Source organism: Nestor notabilis, unplaced genomic scaffold, assembly GCF_000696875.1.
Source record: "Nestor notabilis isolate BGI_N333 unplaced genomic scaffold, ASM69687v1 scaffold793, whole genome shotgun sequence".
Taxonomy (NCBI): Eukaryota; Metazoa; Chordata; class Aves; order Psittaciformes; family Psittacidae; genus Nestor; species Nestor notabilis.
Genome location: NW_009923055.1, coordinates 38,915 through 62,373, shown reverse-complemented (window position 1 = coordinate 62,373; position 23,459 = coordinate 38,915). Strand labels below are relative to the sequence as shown.

The 23,459-nt window shown below is 38.1% G+C and overlaps 1 protein-coding gene across 1 annotated transcript in view; it reads right to left on the bottom strand.

Moving 5' to 3' along the window:
• LOC104403684 (serine/threonine-protein kinase DCLK1-like) overlaps nucleotides 1–23,459 on the bottom strand; it is a gene marked incomplete at its 5' end in the record, with an annotated part of 45,316 nt that overhangs the window by 3,782 nt on the left and 18,075 nt on the right. Inside the window, 6 exons of the mRNA XM_010011917.1 lie at nucleotides 6,302–6,375; nucleotides 12,048–12,161; nucleotides 19,354–19,434; nucleotides 21,026–21,122; nucleotides 21,766–21,843; nucleotides 22,530–22,663. Of these exons, the coding sequence (XP_010010219.1) occupies nucleotides 6,302–6,375; nucleotides 12,048–12,161; nucleotides 19,354–19,434; nucleotides 21,026–21,122; nucleotides 21,766–21,843; nucleotides 22,530–22,663 (578 nt within the window). The remainder of the gene's footprint in view (nucleotides 1–6,301; nucleotides 6,376–12,047; nucleotides 12,162–19,353; nucleotides 19,435–21,025; nucleotides 21,123–21,765; nucleotides 21,844–22,529; nucleotides 22,664–23,459) is intronic.

Here is a 23,459-nt window from a genome sequence, read left to right as displayed (position 1 = left end):
ATTTCATCTACTATTCAGCTGGCTGGTTCACCGGCGCATGAATCAGTCCATTATGGATTTCTATGGCACTTCTATTTGAAGCTACTCTTTTAATAAATAATAAAAGGATCTGAAGTGCACTTATGCTTCACAAGGCTGCAAACCCAGATTTTCATTATCGTATTTCGACATTTTTTTCCCCTGTCTCAAGGTGAAAGAGTGAGAACTTCAAGCACTGTATGATAGTGGCAACTAAATGTAATGGCAACTAAAATGTAAGGATAGCATTCTTATTTAAGATACACAGCTGTCCTCCTACCATCTGTATGAGGAAATGTAGAGCTTCTTATCCAGCAGCAGATAAGTGGATTGCCTTTAATAGTTTGGTGCTGATGGGTCTGAAGCACTTCATTAAGCACTAATGTATTTTGCATCAACATTTAGTAATCCTAACACCCAGTACCAAATGGTTAACAAGCCATTTTTGGAAATGCATTTAATTTGAAGTAATGTAGCATTATTTTAAAATCTTTGTTTCTATCACCCTTGTACTAAGATCTAGTTAGCATTTTCCCAGGATTTTGCCATAGGAGGTGTCTTCACTCTGATTCCTACCTCTTGATGTTGCAGGACTCCTGGGCCATGCAAATTAGTTTTTTACCTTGGAAAACGTTGAACTCTGTGTTTATGAACAGACATCCAAAAACTACAGCTGCTTTGATATATGAGTTGGATTTGCAGTGGGAAGCACCTCATTCTAGCTGTGGGGTGATATTTTCTGTCAGGTCAGTAATGATTGGATTGAAGTAACTGCACTTTATGAATGTGAGAAGTGACTGTTTTACTTTTCACTTGTCTTAATTTACTGCTCTCTGCCAAATATAGATATATATTCATTTCATTAATAAAAGAACATTATTGTGCATTTTGCCTCTTAGCCCATCCATTATTCATACCAGCCAGGAGACTGAACTGGGGATGCAGCTGTTCACATATTAATCTGAGAAAACCTTCCCTTCACTCACTTTCATTCTGCAGCAGTATATTTGCAATTTGTATGCAATTTTTGTGCTGCTTTGTTTAGTGTGTGGAATTACATAAACATATGTACTGAAACGGGTATTTTCTTTCAGTGCATTCTTTTATATACATGTATGTGCACGCACATATTTAAATGTTCATGCCTAGATAATTTTATCTTACTTCCTTAAGCTTCTGGCTACTGACCTCAATACCATGAGATATGCATTAGCAGGTTTCCTACTGTAAAAATGACCATTAAACAATGCTTGTGGCATGAGCCAGGCAGCCTTTCAGTCTGTTCTTTTTAATTTTTTTCCATGGGTTTCTCAAGTTTTATATACATATATATGTATATATTTATCTATATATATGTATATGTGATTGCTTCATGATTCAAGACACTTTTTGGGTAGTATTTCAAACTTAGCAATGCACCTCAGTCCAGGAGTGAAAGACACAGGTTAGTTTTAGCCCCTCAGGCACAAGCTATAACTAAGTCAAGTTACACGGTGATTTGGAGACGTGCAAATGACCACATCGAGGAGACAAATTAATCGAGTGGATTTGAAACTAGACCTCCAAATACAAAAGGCCAGTGCTTTAGCACACCATGTAACTTCTGGCATGAAACTTAGCTAAAATTAAAGTAAAAAAGAAAGAAAATCAAATCAATTTGATGTATGTTTTGTACTGTGCTGGTGAGTACAAAGACAAGTATTCTACACATATGACTGCTGAATTCCTATTGCTATATTCAAGTTTGTGTTTACTCTTTGACATCCCCCCCTTTTTTGAGACACAATTCCTCAGCTGGTTTCAATTACACGTGGAAGAGACTTAGTGCCAAGTTATTTGCATGGGTGAATTTTATTTATAGTTTGTAAATCAGTTGTGGTTTTCTTCGTCAAAGAGCAGGAGAAGAGATTTTTAAATGAGTTTAGATGTTTGCCTGTTTTTACCAATACTCAGTTTACAGAGGGTTTTAAGGTATCAAAAATGGCACTTTACAGATAACAAGCCTGATTCCCAACTTCCTTGTCCCATGTCAAGACATCTGGTGGTAACTTTTGACTTGAAAACGTGTTGTATTAACTTGGGACAGGTGTAAGTAACTCAACAGATGCAAAGTAGTGGGAATTAGGAACCAAACACAGAGGATGAAACTATAGTTTTTTTAATGAGCTATTCAGATACATATAAAACTGTGATAGTGAGAACTGTATTTTAAAAATCCAGTATTTTATTACTTCAGTATTACTGGATTGAGGATTATGTTAAGCATCCAACGTAACTCATCTCCTTTCTATTGTCATTACATGGATAATATCATTAATGATTTTCCCATATATTTCCTGGGTTTTATTTTGCAACTTCACCTTTTCTATAGTATCTGTGGATATATAGAAAATAACATATGCTAACATTGTATGCTTATATATAATATTACATATACTAATATTTTCTGCTATGTTAGATACAACCACTCTGATGCTCCCTTGATGTTCAGAATCAGCCCAGAAAAGGCAGAAAATTCAGGCCGTTCTGTCAGTAGCAGATTAAAATAGTGTTAAGATTCAGACATAAACCAGAAGCAGTAAGGAAGTTCGGGGTTCAAATCAAACATTGGGAAGTTACACAAAGTTTTGCCTTCAAAATGTGCTGCCATTAGGAGGTACAGATAAAGCAGCTAAAGAAGGCTATGGACTGGACACTGAAACACTCAGGGCTAAAGGGAAAGCTTGAAATACTTTTAATATTCTGGCTTAGTTACAAGAAAGCCAAAAAAACCTCTTAAAAGCCTCAGTTAAGTACATCTTAAAAGAAAAGTTTCTTATAAGACAGTAAATCTATCAGTTATGATATTTCTGAAGGACAATACAGGTGCCATTTTGACTGTCTGTGGTCACTGTTGCTAAATTCCAAATTCCAGGAGAGAGAAATTATAAAAGATGAATGCATTTGCTTTAACCCTTTTACAAAGAGATCTAGCAGAGAAATGGGATGACTTTGGAGAAAAAAAACATAGTATCTCTGCTCAGAAATGGGCCATCTCTGCTGTCTTTGGCTTGAGTTGATGTTAGTAATTTGGGGTGAATGAAGATGTGATTGCACCACGGGCATTACCTACCTGCACCAAGGCTGGCTTTCCTGGCTATTAACAACAACCTTTCACCAACGCTGGGGCAGTTCATACTGCGGGGGTTTAACTGGGACCTTCAGGTCTCATCCCTACTGACACTGACGTGGCCTTTCCTGCACTTCTGATTGCAGGGCTGACATCCCAACAGCATCAGCTGGGCTAATTATAAAACATGTATCAGTCTGGGGTCCAAATGATTTTACTGATTTGACCCCTGTGTTTTTTCTGTTCCTCATATTCAAGGAACAACGTTAGGTTTTCCAGACATTATATCTCACACCTGCTACAACAATTGTCACTGTACATAATGCTTGTCGTATATTAGTATCTCAAAAAATTCACTTTTGTACATATTATCCTACTGAAAGGCAACAAAACAAGAAGCAGAATAGGTGCATAGAAAATCAGGACTTTGAGGCCCTTTGAATAGGAAAATCTTTTAGGCAGAGAAAGAGAAAGTTTTTCAGGTTGATTGAAGGATATTTCCTTCCTTCCTAGTGCCATTAAAAAAGATATTTTAGAAGACTGCTAGGGATGAAAACGATCAAAGGAGTGGAGAAGAAACGAACAGTTTAACAAAGGTAGCGTTAAATTTTCCGTGGGACCTTGCTGTACTTGTGAATTCAGGTTAATTTTCACGTGCCTGTGATAAATCAGCTGTTTTATAGATGGGAATTGATGAACCTTTTCATACGCTTTGCATTTGCGCTACTAAAAAGTAAACGCTACATCAAAATGTTTTTATTTAGACTAAAATGGTGGTCACTACAGTAGTTGCTTGTTCCTTGGAGATAAATAAGGATAGAACACAGGGCAGTGCTTGTTCAGAGGTATCCCCTGTTACAGTAATTCCTAATAAAGCACCTACACCTAGGAGCCCTGCTCTCCCAATTTGCCTTTCCACACTAGGTGCCTTGTTTAGAAAGCACTAATTATAAACATTGTTGTTACTGCCCCCAGCTGGAAAACAGAGCAGTTTACGTATGAATAAAAGAGATTATCGCCCATCTGCTCCAGCCCATTATTCAGGGATGTGTCATTTTGCATGCTGATGGCAGCCATTACTAGTGCTTTAGTCAAATGGCCTATTTTGGTTTTTGTTTTTGTGTGGTTGTTTGTTTGTTTGTTTTTATATAGTGTTTATTTATTTACCAAATCTCAGAATTAGAGTCTCCCCCCCACCTTCTCAAAATGGATATGATTTGTTTCAAAATTTGGGCTATGCAGTTAAACTGAGTCAAGGCCAATCTGAGGGGAGATCCTCACTTTTATCACAGGCTCCTGTTTCTGGTGGTCTGCTCCCCTGAAGCTGGGGTTTAAAAGATCCCAACACTATTTTATAACAAATGGAAAGACAGATTTCTTCCTTTTTTTTTTTTTCGTTTTTCTTTTCTTTCTTTCTTTTTTATTTTTTTTTGTGTGTAAAATAAAAACAATAAAGCAGAGAAGGAGTGTATGCTGCTCATGGAGAGTAATACAACCCCAGAAAGATAAATAGAGCTCATGTGAGCTTTCCCCATTTTACAGAGGAAGCATTAAATTTGCAACTATTTGACAAAGCCCTGCTTGACACAAAATGTCATCATTATAAGCAGAAAGGAAAAATTGCTCTAACACTATCAAATCCATTCTCAACTAAAGTTGGGCACTCAGAGCCCATTCCCCACTTCTCCAGACTAGAAAAGCACTTACGTTGTGCTGCTGTCTTAGCTCTATTACAGAGATGGAACCTGGGAAGCATGATGTCAACTGACAAGTTAGACCAAGCAGGTTTTGCTATTATCTTGCATGCCATGTTAGGTTTATAGCCACCAATGCAAGTGTGATAGGCTGGAATTACAGATACTGCTACACACTTGAACACGTGGAGTGAAAGTGTTTCTCAACTCTTGCTAGCTAGCATTCAGCTGGTGGATGGGAACCACTTTTCCACTTTTTGCTTGAAAAATAGGATTTTTTTAAAATTTATTTATTTATTTTTAATTTCCCCAGAACATCCATATCAGAATCTACTTAACTCTCAGTGTGTGCCAGGGAACTGCTAGGTTTTATGGAAACCATGCTGTAGCCCGATCCATGCACTCGGTGAAGTGATCCAGGGTGGGAGTTTTACTTTACTGAATATACTTGCAGCTATCATCTCTGCTGTTTCGCTAACGTGCTTAATTTGCTGAGTTTTTCCAACATCTCACAGATGAGTTTTTAAAGGCTCCAATCACTGCAGTGTTAGAAAATGCAGATTTTGCAAGAAACTTGTAAAAATTTCTCCAGCTATCAAAACATGGGTCTTGTGAGTAACAAGAAGGAAAAAAGCCAGCAAATAACTACTTGATGGAAATTCCAGGGCTCCGGATTCATTGGGATATGTGGGCTTTGTGTGGGCCATCAGACCTGGATCCCTCCTTGCCCCCACACTAGAATAACCCTCTCCCACCCAGAGTCCCATTTGGTCATACAGGTTAAGCCAGCTAACAACAACCCTGGCACAGTTACACAATGAAGAAAAATATATTCAAAAGACTCATGCAATATTTAAAAAAAAAAAATCAAAATAAATAGGTTTCAGAAGGGGTTTAAAAAGAAAAGAGAAAGAATGCATTGTTAGAAACACAAGCTTACCAGCACATACAATGCATTGTATTTCATTGAACTTGGGAGAGTTTCTACGGCCCATGTTATGTAAATGCATTGTTCGATCTAAGGTAAGGATTGTGTTTGTGGGTTTAAAATGACAGTATATAGCTCCACTTGCATGGAAAAAGAGGAAAATATATGCTGAGAGCCTGTTGCTGCTCCATGTGCTTCAAAACAGGAGCGTAGGGGAAGCAGATGTCTTAACAAGCAATAGGGAGGGGGAGGGTGCATACTTCAGCATATCTAGTACATTTTCTATATACACTGTCCTTTTAACTATAGAGGAGATCGATACTGAGCATGTGCAATGAGGAGAAAGCTGGCAATGTGGGTGTGAGGGATGGGTGAAGAAAGGGAATGAGGGGGTGTGGCATCTCAATCAAGATTAAAACGAAACTGATAAAGCAGCATATGGACCGGATAACAAATCAAAAAGCATGTTTATCCACTGAAGGAACTGGTTAATGGAGACTGCCAGCACGTTGCCATGGAAACACTGACTGTTGGCGCTGCACCATCTCATACCTTATCCAATACATTCCTGGTTGTTGGTAGTAGTCCAAAGACCCTGATCTCTTGATGGTAAACCCGTGGTCCAGCTGAGCAGAGAGAAATGGGGCAACTCAGTGGATCGACGTTAGGCTAAAGAATTCAGACTCCAGAGCAAGCTGTTCCTTATTTAGTGCATATTTACTGTTTTCACTTTCAGAAGGCACTTATCTAACATCCTAAAGCTACGTACTGGAGACGAAAAAGAAAGTAAAGAAATAAAAGAAAAAGATGCTAACTCTAGATTCGGTTTTGCTAAATCAGAAGCCAATTTATTCAAGCTAAAATGGAGTTTGTGAAATAGGTTACTTAATGCATAATGGATTCATTTAAAAGTCTGACAAAATTTCTTGTTACCTGCAAAGACAGAAGTGCCCTTATAAGTTGCACATACCAGTAATGGAAAATTATCTTTTGCAATTAAACTGAGAGGTTTAATAATTTATTTTTTTTTAATGCAGTGCAACCATCACAAAGAGCAGGCAAGACAGACTACACAAGGCTTAAATTAGACTGCTTCATAATCATGGAATGTGTAAAGATGAAAAGAATCAGGTTTTGATACCCCATCAATCATGGTAATTCATTTCTAAAAATGTGTTAACCTTGGAGAGTAGAACTACTCAGAGCCATGAATAACATTGTTTATCATTTCAGCTTACACCTCATGCTCAAAAATATAACAGTACATAACTATTTGGTTTAAAATTGCACCAATTAAAGTCAAAATGAAAATGAACTTAACATTGTGTCCAAGAAAGTGTGCTCGTGCTATCCCTTAAAGAATACAGACCTTTTAAGTTTAATTCATCGTTAGCAGAATCATGTGCATAGAAACAAAGAAAATATGCTGTCTTCTCCAACCCTTCCTGCTGCACTAACAGGCGGTGGAGACATCATTTAACCAAGTTAAAGGAAATTTTAGGAGAAAATATATTGAAGGAGATACTCTGCCTGCTTTAGAATTGTTAGTTGCGATGATTTTTATATTTTGTCCTATGAAGAGAAAAGGCCATTTTTTGCTTCAATAAGAGCATGGCACATATTTCCAATACGGATGACAGTTTCTAATTCTAAATTCAGAAAAGCAGTTCAACACATTTCCAGCTACCAAACACTTCAAGGGTAGCTAGGAGCTAACTCCAAATTTAAATTTTTCTTGATGACTCCCCTGCAAGTGTAGATTTTAATAATTTATTCCATTTTGTTAAAACAATGACTCTTTCATCTTATTTAGAATTATTTAAAGGACGTTTCCTGTTTAAAACCATGAGAACCTTGTACCTAGTTAATTGTCTATTGGCTTAAGTACACTGGTCTACTATTGCCATCTACTGGCTTCCTTGTATGCTGCACATAAAACACACAAGACGGATGTTTTCTTGAAAAGCAGATCAAAAATACTGCCCTAAAATCGAATAGCTAAAAAGTAATATAGAGAAAATAGGGAGAATTGCTTTCTAACGCGAATTGAAACAATTAAGTTGGTGTGGAAATCTTGCCATGAGAAAACCGACTGTGGACAACGATACCACGACAACATGGACAATAGGTGGGAAGTGAAAGGCTAGTTACGTGTTCATCTTTAAGCCAAGCAAAACTCACAGACTAAGCTTGGCTCCTCTTCCAAGAAATCCCACCGCTAAAAATGCCATTTGTAATTTGCAATTTTATTTTAAAATCAGCAGAACACAGGGCAGTGATCCAACCACTGCCTTCCCCTTGCTGGACTGCAGGCAGCAGCCCCACGCCGGTGTCCCCAGCCCGGAGAGGAATCTGCAAAGCTACACCAACTTTCTGAGCAGCTTTTCTCTCTGGCCTACTCAATTCCTCTGGTTCTCCAGCTGGAGTTTACTCCCATTGCCAAGACAGGGACCTCATATAACTTTGACAGAAGATTATCATTAGTCTTTCCTCTGTCTTAACAATGGCAAAAATACAAGCACAGAAGTGACAACATACAGACAAAGCTTTAACACTTCAGACAAGGACACAAATTAAATGATGCTTGGTTCATACAAGGAATTACAGCACACCTCTGGATCACAGAAGCATTCTTAAAAAGTGACTTTGGCTCTCGGTCGCTTTAGCCACTGTCACTAATGCCCAAGAGGGTACAACTGCAGGATATTGGTTTTTGTCCAAAGGATAAAAAAAAAATAAATGTAATGACGTCTTGGACAATTGAAGGAAAAAAATCTATCCCCAAATTTAGAAAAGACTGTTTAATAAAAGTCTGGTTTTATGTTTTCTCTGCTGTATCTTTTTATAAACAACATCACAGAACTACAAGATATTGTTCCTATTGGAAAGCTGTATGAGAAACCTGATCCTGCAAATATGTGGCCATTCTGACACAGACTGGAGGGGCATTACCCAGCCCCTGTCTCCTACAGAGACCAGCAGTCAGCGATTATGATGAGAGTTTAGGAACAAGGCAAATTAAGTGATCTTTCTCCTACATACTCTCCCATCAGCAAGCAGTGCTTTTTAGGGACTTGTTAATTCTCTTGCTATTTTAAAAGCTAGCTCTCCAATCAAAATTTTGCTGGTGAAGCTATGCTGGTTTAAGGGATTTTTTTTCCCAACTGACATAGTTATGCTGGCAGAACTTTTAATAATGTATTAATGTATCAACAGAAAAGTCTGTTTGCCTGTACAGTTAATTTTGTTTAAGGATTCATCTTCTGCAACATCAGCAAAGGAACTACTTTGCTAGGCATGCACATGTTAATTATGGTAGCTTGTCCAAACTGGCAAATCCTTTCAAATCCGGACAATGTGAAGTCTGGACATGTGCACAAGAATTTCTAGGATGTCTCTGCCCTGAATGGTCAGAGAAAACTTTTACTGAAGATTGCCACATCAACAAATCAGACGTACGTCTGCACTGAAGGAGTCAATGCAATGTTTTTGGGCATTGCTGAAGGAAGCAGTAGCCACAGTAGATGTATGTAAAATAAACGTGGCTTCAAACTTTCTGCTGGTCAAACTGATCACAAACACATCTTTAAAAACCTAGTTCTCATACTGTAGTTTTAATTGGTGCATATAATAAATACTGCTTGAGATCTTTGAGGTGTTTCCACTGAAGAAAACAGGCATATAATATCATACCAGCGTGAGGATGAATTAAGAACTCAATACCACAGAATAGCTATCTCTATGCATAAACAGAGTTATAAAACTCAAAAATAATACTAATATTTATCTTTTATAATATTAAGTAACTATATAAATATATCCACATATTAACATATTTATACAAACACACACAGACAAAGATGTGTTATGTAATATATAGAAAGCATCTCTATATATTATATACACAAGCACTCTCTCAAAAAGTTACTGTAAACATACAGGCAGACACAATAAAACAGTGTTTTAATAGAAAATATAATTAGTGCACATCTTTAGTGCTGAGCAATATGTTACAGCATCTGTACATACTTTGAAAATTCTAAATTCAGAGCAGTCTTCACTAATAGGGTTTACTTCTATGATATTTGAGATTGCACAGTTAAAGAAAGATTCCCAAATGTAACCCCCTGATGACATACATATCAAATGTATATTAAATATGCTCTCAAATGCAGAAACAACAAATAAAGGCTTTGTTGTTTTGCTTTTGGATTTATTTTACTTAATAAATTAGCTTTGTAGAAAAAAAGGTAATTTATTCTTAAAATCAAAATTATCCAGCTTTCTGGAACATCACCAAAACACTAAAGAACTCTATAATTCCCCATCTATTCCAAGTTTTTAGGAAATAATTGACACAAGCTAATCAAACCACTTTCTAAATTCTGCAAAAATATTCTAAACATTTCTACTTTACAGGCCAAGTTGCAGGATTAATCGTGACAGAGTATGTTGTTCACTCATAGAGATGACCACTAAAAATAATCTGTTAAATTTCCAAACACTAAAAAATAAATAAAAGCCATTAAAAATATAATTAAACATATTTGGGGTTTTTTTTCCCCCCTGGTGTAATGTTTTGCAGTGGAAAGATTCACTACAGTGCCTTTTTCATTACTCAAGTGTCAAACTGCTGTAAACGATTCCTTGGCAGAACAACTGGGGCAAAGGAAAAAAAAAAGGAGGAGGGTGGGGAAATTAAAAACATAAAGGAGGCGAGGGATGGATGAGGACAAAGGCATCATTTCTTGCTTTTAAGCTTTGAAGTTATTAGCATGGAGGATCTGAGCAGTAATTCTCATGGACAAGCGTGCTGGCAGTCCATTCGAAAGGTACACAGTTTCAGCTAGGCTATACAGAACATACCTGCATTTAGGATGAGCAATGGGTATGTGATGTTTTAGTTGTGGGAGAGCTGTTGCAGTATTATTGCTTAAAAATGAAAATAAACAAATGTTGGCTATGTTAGCTGATGACTGAGAAAATCTAGGAAAAGCATGAGGAACAACTTGCTTCCATGTTGAGGACGTTCAGGGTTGGAAAGAGTAAAGAAAAAATATGAGTGAGGCACAGCTTGAAATTTTAAGTACTTAAACCAAGTAACTTTGAGAGATATCCGTTTTGCTGCAGAAACAGTTCACACCTGTGAGCCAGATTGCATGTGCTGAGCTGAGTTTACTTCATGCTGATTTAACTCACCACTGGAGGGGCTGAGCTGAGAAACATGAAAGTGGAAACAGTACAAGAAAGTGTACATGTGCAGTCACATCACCTGCAATTTATGGAAGCTGAGAATGAACACTGAGTAATCTGATATGGGAATGGTTATGTTTAATGTGTCACTTATTTTCAGTGACTATTTGGAGCGTTAACATTACCATGGGTAATAAAGAAAAGCTTACAGACACAGGCAGATGTATCAAAAATGTGAAGGATGTGTGTGTTACATTTCAATGGCATTAGTATGAATAATCTCACAATACACTGAATATATTCTGTGTGCATGTATATCTAATACACATATTCATCTTTGGTGAAAAATACAAATGTATGGGATGCATGCTACACTGAGGTTGTCATTGAAACCTCAGTAAAGCTTGGTCAAAAGTTTGGTCAAGTTTGGTTTCAGAAGCTCCAACATATTCTAACCCTGGAATGCCTAGACTGGAATTGCAACATGACAGAAGGCAGCAAGGATGTCCATTAAGTCTTTGCCCCATTAAGTCCCGCTGCCTAAAGGGAAGCAGCTTGCATGTGGCAGTACAATAAAATGCTGCTGCTGCTCAGCTAAATCTGCAGAGCTAGACTCATATCAACTATGAATGTAGCAGTGAGGCATCATAAGTCTCTTTGATGTCTTCAGAGGAGAGAAACTTAGGCTGCCATACAGATTTTCTGTTACAAATCTTAAGTAATTTCTATTTTAAAGTGCTGCTGTCTTGTTACAACCTCTGTGTGGCCTCAATCCATGTGATGATTCTGCTGCCAAGTAAAATGTCATGATCCCATAGGTCAAATTATTGAATCTACATTGGAGTTAGGTCTACTGATCTTCTGGTAAAATGTGGAAATGTGTGTACAGAATTATACCTCCTATGGTTATTAAATAACAATGTGACTCACAAGGAGAATCAGTGAAGAAATTGCGCAGAATACAAGTCTATGTTTATATTAATTAAACATTAGAATTATCTAAAGATTAACCCTCTCCAGTTTCTTTTGGTAGCATGTCCTAGACGCACACTGTCTTGTGGGCATATAAATTTAAGTGTTTCAGCTATGTATTTCAGATGCTTACTGCTATGACAGAAACTCCAGCCGCTGTGCTGTTCGGTTTAGGGCCTGTGTTGAAATGCTTCTTTATCTTCCCAGCTACTGAGAGCTGATGTTCATTCTCTGGAAGGCCATCATCCTGCAGAGAAATAAAGCAGGATAAAACTTCAGAGGGAAAAGGTGAAATAAAGGATTGCGAGGTGATTCTGATAGCACCTGTCAATATAGAAAAGTTTACAAAAAGTTTACAAAAAGTTAGTAATGAAATATATGTCAATATTTGTCTCCAATCTTTGTCTCCATATCTAAGGTATTTATAAGATGAACAATATATAATGGCATGAACAAGTCCCTCTTTTTTAAAACAATTTATCCAGTACCTTCCTCTCAAACTTTAGGTAATGTTAATTAATAATAGTTGTTAAATATTTTATTATTCTTTCTACCACATCATAAATACCACTGCCCATTTATTTATAGGTTCATTAATATTTCAAAGCTTGATAAGATGGGAGCTGTTTATGATTCTAGTTAGTCATCACATAAATTTAAAGACAATGACCTCAAAAGTAGAAAGCACCCAAGAGATTAGAGAAACCAGAAGCCCTGCTTTGGTAGGATGCAGGAAAGAATCTCCGAAAGGCCTAAGAGACACCAATAAGGTCCTTGTCTCATCAAAAGGTTACAAACTCAGGAACTCTGTGGTTGGTTAATATTGCAGCCACAGCTCAGGGAGTCTCATGGTGAGGAAACCCAGGGAAGATGTGAGCCGAGGCACACTGTGGCTGAGGTACAGGACAATTAGAGGTACAGACTGCCTGGGAAAGCAGAGAAGGGCCAGAGCCAGCTATGGATGGCCTCTTCTTCCTTGCTGAGAGACACATGTTCTCAACTTGAGCTAAGGTAAAAGCAGGCACGCAACTGCATGGCCAGAAGTAGACACATGCTCTGCTGTTGCACACTCCAAGAGAGCTGGCTGTGCATGAGCTCCAGCCCAGAAGCCATGCAGCTGGGCCAGGAGGTGCCTCCTCCCAGCAGAGACACCCCTCTTTGCAGAGCAAACCTGTCTATCTGCACCGAGGCATGCAGGCATCCTCAACGCTGAAGCAAAACACTAGTAGAAAGAAGGGAGTTTGCAGTTCTGTGCAAGTCAGCAGGTTGAATTCAAGCCCAAGAGAAGAAAGGGTTTTTTTTAGAAATTGCTACTAAAAGCCTTATGCCTGAAAAAGGGTGCACAAAGCTACTGCTTGGTGAGACTTGCATGCTAGCAGAATATCATAGGATAGGAATCATAGGATAGTTTGGATTGGAAGGGACCTTCAAAGGTCATCTAGTCCAACCCCCTGCAATGAGCAGGGACATCTCCATATGCAGGATCTCTGGTGACAATGTACAGAATAGGTGGAATAGGCAATAAAATGCAGAATAGGAAGAATATGCAAGGATATCAGGTCACTGGCCATCCACAACGGTCATCCCAAGCTGGTACTGCATGGTGTGTGTAGCAATCAACAGTTGAAAAAGTTCTCAAATTCCACTTAAGCAAAATCCTAGCAGAATACAGGCAAACGAGAGACAAGATCAGAATGCAGAGAGATGACTGACACTTCTTTTTCTGGCTTTGCAGCAATTCTGAGTGTGCTTAAAGAGTTACAGAGTTGCTGCACTAAATCATGAGTTCAGTGAGCATATGGGAATTTTAGGGAGGTTGGTTAGGGTTTGTTATTTATTTAGCTTGGGGAGTTTGTGTTTAGAGATCCCTCACTCACCCCTTAACGAAATGTCTCAGCTGGCAAAATATGGTCAAGTGCACACAGCTGCAAAACACAAAACAATACAACCCAGTAGCCGATTATTATCTAGCACTGGGGAGTCTTGGCTTGGTGGTATATGACCCCTAAAAATAACCTGCTTTCCGCTGACCTTGCCTTTCCCAGAAGAAAGCTATTCTGTAAAGTGAACTCTTCTTCATTTGAGGGGGGGGGGGAATAAATAAATAACGCCCCCATTCTCTTGGCTTTCTTGACATGAAAGCCTGCCAAATGTTCATGTCATCTTGTCAAAAGACTAAATAACGGAGAAGACAATGGTTATGAAGACTGTGGTAATATTTTATTGGTGAAGCACCACACCCACAGTTCCAGTGGCAATGCGCCAGAGACACATAGTTTGGGCTCCAGCTTTTAGACGAAATATCTTCCAGCTCAGTCTAAGATGCAGCATAGGGATATATAGGAATTACTCTACCATTATTAAATTTTCTTACTACTGTTAGTGCTACCTGATGTTTAGTAGTTATCTCTTTTTTAATTACAACATGCTTTATAAACAAGTTAATATATATTTGCTGGCTCTGGGAATCACTTCAGCCAACAATAAAATAGATATTGAGGATGAGAGATGACAGCTGTTCGACTACATACAAAACAAGCTGCTCTGCACTTTAAAAGGCAAGAAGTGAAAAAAATCCCATCAGATTCACCAGAATCAGCAGGGTAAATTGTAGAATTGGAGAACAGACTAAACACTGCTGACAAGAATTTCATCAGGTTGCTATAATGGGAAGGATGTCAGACTCCAAATAGTTTAACTGTTCCTTTACCCTATTTCAACTTTTTGCCACAGGAACTACTTCTTTCATTGGGTTAGGAACACAGAATTTTATCTCAGCTTCAGCTCAGCAGTCAGGACAAGATCGTTTAAAGATGACTAATGATTTTTGTTCCTTAACTCTGGGAACTTCAAAGGGTCATGAGCTTCAGAAAATGTTGACTGCTGATGCTCTGAAAGAATTGTTTTCCTGCGCATGTCTCAAATGTTGAGCAGTCAAAAACCATTCACAGTTTCAAAACTCTGGCCCAGAATTTGAGTTTTCACCTGGACAACGTAAACTGCTTGGGATTTTAAGATTTTTGGTTTTTTAATATTAAAAAAAATTAGCCTCCATAAAAACCTTTTCCTGCTCTATTTCCAAGGGAAAAACAAAAAAAAAGGTGGCGGAGGGGGTGGAGGGTCTTGGAATAATTTGAGTAATTAATAAACACTGTTTTCATATTTGCATTGTTTTCTATGGCAGGAGGCACTGCCACTCAAAAAAAGAAAGAATTGTTGAAAAGATGGAACAAAGTTCAGGATTCTCAGATTCCTACTGCCCTGAAGCACTCAGATCCATTTCACAGGCCAGTCACAAGATCTTTACTTTCCAGGTCTAAAAGCATCAGACAAATAGGTCATTATATAAATAACAGCAGAAAATTAGAACAAATAGAAGTTCTGGAAAACTTTGTGGGCTCTGCATCCTTTAAGGTTTGTAAGGGCATTTTTCTTTGGGCAGTGTCCTAGGGTGTAACCAAAGGCAGTGCAGCTGCCAAATAAGAAATGTCTTCTTAAATGAACTTCATTGCAAATATTCAGCTTAGTATTACTTACTGCTTGGTTATTCATTTCTTTTGCACACAAATTTCCAAGGCAGACACAGTTAAGGAAACATGTAAAAGTTCCAGTTTTGCTAATTCTTTTTAGGCTGGTGTGTGCCATCTTCCTCCTCCAAAAACCACACACCACATTTTACATTGATTATTTTAACAGAGAAGGATTTACAGAACGCAATCCACTCTTTTCAGCATTCACTGCTGTCTTAGGAAATATTTACTACTTATACAACAAAAACAGAGCAGGCTTGTCCTGTAACTTGCATAGTATAGTGCACGTTATCAATATCATCAACATTTAAAATGCCAGACCTCGGGCTTCCAGCCTTTTCTGTAACTCTTCAGTTTTGCAAAGAATTTGAGCAGGTAAAGGAAAGAGCTGGGGTCCTTGTAGGGGAGGCATGATGGATTTGTTTCCAGGTCTAAGTATACTACATAGGACAGACAAATCCAAATAAACTAAATGGAGGGGGCAAGGAACTGCTGCTGAATTGCATTTAGAATTCAAGATCACCATCTGTGGCAGTGGCAAGTAGCCAACATCTTTTCAGGTTTTGTTTTTTTGAATTGAAAACAGCTGGGGTATTACTGACATAGGAACTGCTTTACTGGTCTCACACTGCCCAGAACAAGTTTTGCAGTTTCCAAGAGGATTCCAGCTATTTTTATAGCAAAAACTGAAACTGAAATGAGGGTTGGCTCTTACTGAAACTGTCAAAGCACATTCCAGGAATCTCAGCAGTTTACCAAGTAATCACATAGTAAGCAGCTATAAAGTAGAATGGTTATTTACAATCTACAAAATAGTTTTATACAGTGTCAGCAGTTACAACACTTCTATCAATGATATGATCAAAGAGAGAAAATGTTTCTTAAAATTGCTGAAGAAAACACATGCGTGTTTTTCAAGCCAGCTCTCCTATCCAGTACTTTAGCTGCAAGTTTACCACTCTATGAATAGGTTCCAAACTGAAAAAAGAAAAAGGAAAGTCCAGTATTTGATGCCATGGAAAAGTATTTAAACATGTTATTTGGGAAAATTGACTGTTAGGTGAAAACTCTGTGTGCCATTTCTTCTCAGAAACAGTATTTTATAGAAGTTGCAGATAATCACTCTGGTAATTACAACACATAGATCACAGAGCCTTTTGCAAACAGGGATGAGTGTATTAATTGCTTGTGCTGAAGCTGGGAAAATGAAGTACAAGGAAGCTGTGTGACAGAATTGCAGCTGGTCAGGCAGGTGATGGTATGGTGATGAGAGGCCGGATCTGACACCAGTGTATCATTCTGTCTCTGTACATAAGCAGGCTGTCCCTTCTAGGCTCTCTACTGTGTACGTCCCAACCCATTTCAGGGAAGTGTCCTTTCCCACGAAAGCACTCAAGCACCTGTTTCAACTCAGCCTTGTTCTTATTTCTCCTGAAGTGAACTAGGATTTTAGTGCCATCTAGTTAATTTTATGCTTCATATTAAGCGCTTCCATGTGTGATGCCCTGAAACAGGAGCGACATTTGGAATGTGCTCAAGCACTACCCTGAACTGGTCCCAGTGCTGTCCTTTCTCCTTCCAGAAAAAATATCTGGAGGATACATAAGAGAATTCAAAAGAGGTTTTGCTCTCTGTTATGAACTATTGTTAGGATATTGCTGAAGACAAAATACTGATTCGTCTCAGTTGCTAAAAGCAGAAAAGGAGAAATTACAAAATCCTTGACAGAAAAGAAGAAATTAAAAAACCATCATGAAATAGTTGTTTCGCTTATTTATGGACAGAACTGCTACAGATTTTGATTGCAAAGAATTATAATCAGCCTAAAACTAGAAAAACTGCAGCAGAGTTAGACCAAAGGTGAATTGAACACAGTATTTTGTTTCCAACTGTGCACTGTAGTCACTATTTATGAAATAGTACATTTAATGAAGACAAGTAGATTTTTAACTTTCCCTGGTATATACTCCAGTTTCTGCTAACCAAGTATTTAAGAACTTTCTGAGCCAAGAGTTGTATCCAGACCACTATATTTAATAGGAACCAATGGGCTCATCCTCCAAAAATGTATCAAACTCCCTTTTGAAATCCATTTATACTTGGACTCTACAGCATCCTCTGGCAAACGGCACCACGTTTTAACTTACTGAACAGAAACCCAGGAATTTGCCAGGGTTCTTCAGGAATCAGAGCTCAGGTTTGGTTAGTGGAGCTCTGAAGTGCTAAAAAGGTTTAGACCCCAACCCCTTTCCCCACCCTTCCCCATCAGCAGGCACTAGTGAGAGCAGGGAGCAGACCCTCATGTCACCTGCACGCCATCACCATTATGTTACTGACAAAGAACCACACCTTCATACATCTCTCTAAAAAGGCATCCTAAAACATACTGTGGTGTAACTGAAGCTAAAAAATAAAGATAAAATAAAAAAAAAGGTGCCTGGGGGGAGCATTAACAGTTCCAATGTATTTTTCAGAAAAAAGATTAGTGACCACATCCTCATGAAACACGTGATGTTTCAGTAACCTCAGCAGCAGACACTGTGGGTGACCTGGCCTCTCTGCGGCTTCTGATCAGTCACTTACATCTCTTCCTCAGCAGCAGTCCAGAAATCCCCACCCATCATCCTCCCGTGGAGAGAGAGACACCTCAGTCACCAAAATCATTATAAACTGTGACAGAACACTATGTCCAAGGACAAGCACCTGGCACTGAGGGAAGTTAATATTTCAGCTGCTAGAGTATCATCTTAAAAATGAAAGGATTTTCATCAGACATTGTCCTGGATCCTTGCATTCTTCGTACACTGTAGAAGTGATCTGCACGATAATAGCATTTACAATTTAAGAAAAAAATGTTTGGGCAATAATGGAGCTTCCAAGAGTAAAGCATATACTTGGTAAACAAGCGATGACCACAATTCTGGGTTATATGGAGGACAATTTCACAAAAAAAAACCCCAAAAACCAAAACATTTGAGGTTACTGTATATCTGAATTTTTAGGATAGTGTTTTAGTGAGAAAAAGATTTTGGGTACAGCAGCTAAGGGACCAAACAGCATTCCAGGGAGGACTGTATACTCAAACTTGCAATCAACAAAACGAAGCAGTATTTCTTCCTCCTTTATTTTTTTTTTCTCTGCTCATCCCAATTGTATTTTTTTTCTCTCAATCTTCCTTTCTGAATTTGAATCTGGATTTTCTCCAATTTTTCTTTCTTGTTACACAAATATTTTAAGACATATTAAATAGTCTGAAATAATTAAAAAATATTAAGTAGTGTCCTTGTCTCAACATTAATTAGAGAGAAATCTGTTTGTTTTCTCCCAGATTTATCCATATGCCACCTCACTGATTACCACTTACATGGCAAATGTCCAGTCACTTAGACACAAGCCAGGATACATATATAGGCATTTCATGGTAACTCAAATCAAATGGGTATGGCTGCACATAAATATATGTATATTTCAATGTCAGAAGCTAAATACGTTTCTAAAAGTTTCCCTGTTTCATGCTGGCTCAAGTAGGCTTAACACTGTGGACTATATTTCAACATCTCTTAACCACGACTGTCAGATTTTTGAGTCCATCTGATTTTAGGATAGCAAAATGTGCCACTGAACCCATAAGATGATTGTTGGAGGTATAGATTTGTCATGAGTGGTTGAGATTTGCTGAAAACCTGGCCCAAAATATTTCAGAGAAAATGTAGCTAAGCATGCATAAAATAGTGAATACTCCGAGGTATGCGTGATATACTAAACCAGCCTGTAACTCAGCTTATCTCCAGCTAAATCTGAAGCATTTTTAGAATGTGCTGGCTCCAAAAGGGCATAGAAAGGACCTGACAGAAAAGCGCTCAAAGGTGCCAAATTACAAGCAGCATCTACAAGCCGGGAAATACTTACATTAACCCATGGATGCTCAAGAACTTGCAAGGCTGAGAATCGTAGATCTACATCTACTTGAAGCATCATCGTGATAAGTTCCTGAGAAATGGAATACTGGGTCAAATTTAAGGAACTCTTTTAAAGAACAAATCAACATTTAATTCACTAAAGGTCTTTTCAGCCGATTATGTAAGAGTTCTCAAAGAGAGAGTGAACTGCCAACTAAAGAAATGTTAAGATTACTAAAAAAAAAAAAAGAACAACTATGAACTGCTGAACTTCAATCTGAACTTTTAAATCAAGATCTAACAGTACCTTGAAAAGCTAGAAGACATTTCTGAGTTACAGTCCTGTAGCCACTGTTTAAGAGAAAAGCACTTAATACATAATGTACAAAACAGATGGTTGCATGAAATTAGGTTAGCTTCCCATTAAGAAAAAGCCAATTCCTCTGTAGGAAAACAGCCAGCAAATCAGGAATTTTACTTCAAGCTCTTGTATAAATGATCTAGAAAATATTAAATAAAAAAATCCACTTAAAACCATTTTTCATCTTTTGATTTCTTGTGCAATTATCTAGTTTTCAACTAGCATGTAAATAAATATAGGTAATTCAGCCACTGAGTGGGTTGCTCAGAAAACAGGATGGCAGCATGACAGCAAATAAAGAGGTATCACCAAAACCTGAAGTTAATAATTCTTAGTGACAACCAGAAGTTAAATAAATAGGCTAATGCTTCAAACCAGAAATTTTAGACTAAACTACTTGGAAGAAGGAGTTTCACAGGAGAACAACGCTGGCAAAGGACTTGCAGAGTTCTCATTAAGGATGCTATGAAATAGAGCCCGCTAAAGCACAATGATGTGGTAATTTAGCACTTATCTACAGGATGAAAATATAAATAGTTTTATGGTTTTGGCTTTCTTTTAATTACATACACATATGTATTATCTCTCTATATACGTGTAAACACATAACTATAGTGAATACCAGATCCCTAGAAAATCTGTCAGTTACACTGTTGCTCCAGCGCACTGATGAGAGTTAAAAAACTTGATCTGCTCTGCAAGTATAATGAACTCTGTTGTGGTCTGTATCTGAAAAGGACTGTACTTGTTTCAGCACACCTCAAGCTCTGCCTCCTCTGTGTCGTGCCAAGAGGCCCATGAACTGATGGCCAGAACAAGTCTGTATTTCATACCACACTGACAACAATAAGGAATTACAGGTAATGAGAGGCATGGTTCTTTGACAGAAAGAAACAACAGACATATTATCTAATGGGATTAATAAGGGGAAAACAGCCTCCCTATAATGTTACTACATAATATTTGAAGGGTCCAGGTTGGTACCTGGTCGCCATCATAAGCATGTATAAAGCGCAGTCCCAGGGAGTTTTCAAGCTAAGAAACATACTTCTGTAAGAAGTTACTTCAAAGTTTTCTTGATCAGTAAGGCCTGCTGGTGTCTCTGTTGTGTGAGACATCGTATAGAGATGGGGTTCATTTCAGAACCACACAGAGTCTAACAGACAGACAGTGATCAAACAGCATCACACTTGGTGACCTAGAGGAATTTATAGGTGTAGCAGGACATGTATGAAACATGTCAAATACAGCATTGTGAGAGAACACCATGTATTAGATAGTGGCACTGGGAAAAGAAAGTATCATCTACTATAAAACCCACCTTTGCAGAATCAGAAACATTGTCCCAATATGGAGATGGAAAATCCACTTGTCCCATCAAAATCTGGTCAAAAAGCACTTCTTGGTCATCTCCACTTCTATAAAGTAAAAACCAAACAAAACCAACAACAAAACCCACAAAGAAATTATTTCCAGAGCTGGTTTCAATAGGCTTCTTGAAATGGCTTTTAATTGATGATCACTGAGTATGGTTTTGGAAGCTGTTAATTCTCCCCAGGCACGCAAGCATGGGCATGAAAGGTGAAGTAAAACAAAATGCATTTGGTACATTCTTTCTGAGGTAACCTGTTTGTCTTTAGGATTGTCAGCAACTTTGCAATTGTTTTGAGGGGGAGGAAAGTTCTCATATGCCCTTATTAAGTGTCTTACGTTTTAATTACCTTTTACTGATCACAAAATACGTTGTATTTGGTCCATGAAAGAAGATGCTTATTTCAGTGTATATTTTAAACATCAGGCAAAGGCACACAGAACCTGTAATGAAGGCTCTTGTTTTATAATGCAATGAAGTTTAAACTAAACAAACACAAGACAGAATTTTTACAGTAATAACACAGGCACTTATGGGGTTTGTGTAAATTACTGTGCAGAGCAGAGGAAAAAAAAACCAAAAAACCTACGAGTAGAGAACTGTTTCCAGTGGGAATCTCTGTGCTTAATGCAAAAGCAGCACAGGGACCAATTCACAGAATAAGGATGGTTGAATAGATCAGTCCATACCCACGGAACGGAGGAAACCCACAGAGCAGGATGTAAGTAATCACACCCGCTGCCCAGATGTCCACCTTCAAGCCATATCTAGAAGTATGAGAGACATGGTTAGAGACATTCAAATCCTATAAACTATGGTACAAGAACAGAGGAAACATTTTCAAAATTATTAGTAATTTCTTATAGATTCTTATCTGAACTTTCTCTCGGTCCTACCTGCCTATCCTAATTCCACTTTAAAATCTTTTTTTTACATTTATATCTTAAAACTACATTAGATCAGAATGTAGGAGTGTACAGAAGACACTGTACTGTATTCTTGAGTTATACAGTGATGCCTACCTTTACCTAACATGAAGCCTGCAAAGGTGACACAGGCTGCTCGAGCTATCAGGCACCTACTCTGTGGAACAAATACGAAGAAGACAGTGTGTGATAATGAAATAAAATTAAGTAAATGATAACTTAAGAATTACTTCTACTATATCTGCAAGTGGTTAGTTAGTAACTCAGTGTTAAGCTGAGGAGTCTGAGGCCAACAACTGGCAGAGGAACCTGATACAACTCCAAAGTTGGCCCTTCTCTGAGGTGTTTTGGACAAGATTGCCTCCTGAGGTTCCTCCCAGCTAAAATGTTCTATAAACCATGATTCTGCACCATACTCAAGCAAAGGCAGCATAAAATTCGTAATTGCAAGACCTCCTGCCTGGCTTACTGGTGAGAACATGCTCCACTGTTTATATGTTAATGAATCATCACTAGAAGTGATTTACCCAGTTTCTGCAATGATTTCTGGAGCTACATATGTTGGGGTCCCGCAAACAGTATATAGAGGTCCATCCACAATTGTTGCTAAGCCAAAGTCTCCTAGCTTCAGGGACTTGCTTCCATCTTGGTGTTCATAAACCTGAATTGGGAGGAAAATTCAAAGGTTTGACACAATACCATCAAGGTAACTATCGTATCATTTACTAACTGCCTTCTAATTACAGTCTTTTTTCTTCTCCTTACCTACAACATACTTTTCTGTGTGCTTTGAAAATTCAGTATTTGGAAAACTTCCCTTGAATGCACTCAGGATGTTTGGGAAAGACTTACCTTTTTACCTGGACAACAAAGGACACAGCTAGCTAGAAGCTAGAGCCCAAAAGCAAAGGTTTGACCTTCCAGCAGTGACATTCCCAGGTTAACTCCTCACTGACAGCAATTCACAGTCTAGGGTTTTTGAGTTTATTAATTTTACTTGCACAGAGCTTAAAGGCTTACACAGGATTTTCAGCTTCTTAGATAATGCAACAGTGATTGCACTGATAGCAGCAACAGATTCTTTCCTGTGTATTGAAGTCACAAGATGCAAACCTGGCTGGACTGTTTCACCTAGAAACACTGTCCTATTCCTGGATGACTGTTAAACACCGATCAGTGTCTTTGTGGCATGTTATCATCATGGGCTGTTAATGAGAGTATATGAAAATCCTGTCTTAAAACATGGTCTTCATAGCAGTAACATGATTTTTCATGGGTTTTTATGGGTGCAAGGGAAGATTAAGATATAGTCACATGAAAAAAGCTAGAAGCATCAGAAAAACCCCCCACAACTAAAAGCTGGCTTAATGCAGAAGAACAACTAACTTTCAAACACTGGAAACTTACCAAAAATGTTTAAAATAGAAAGTATCTAAATTAAAACACTAGACTGTGAG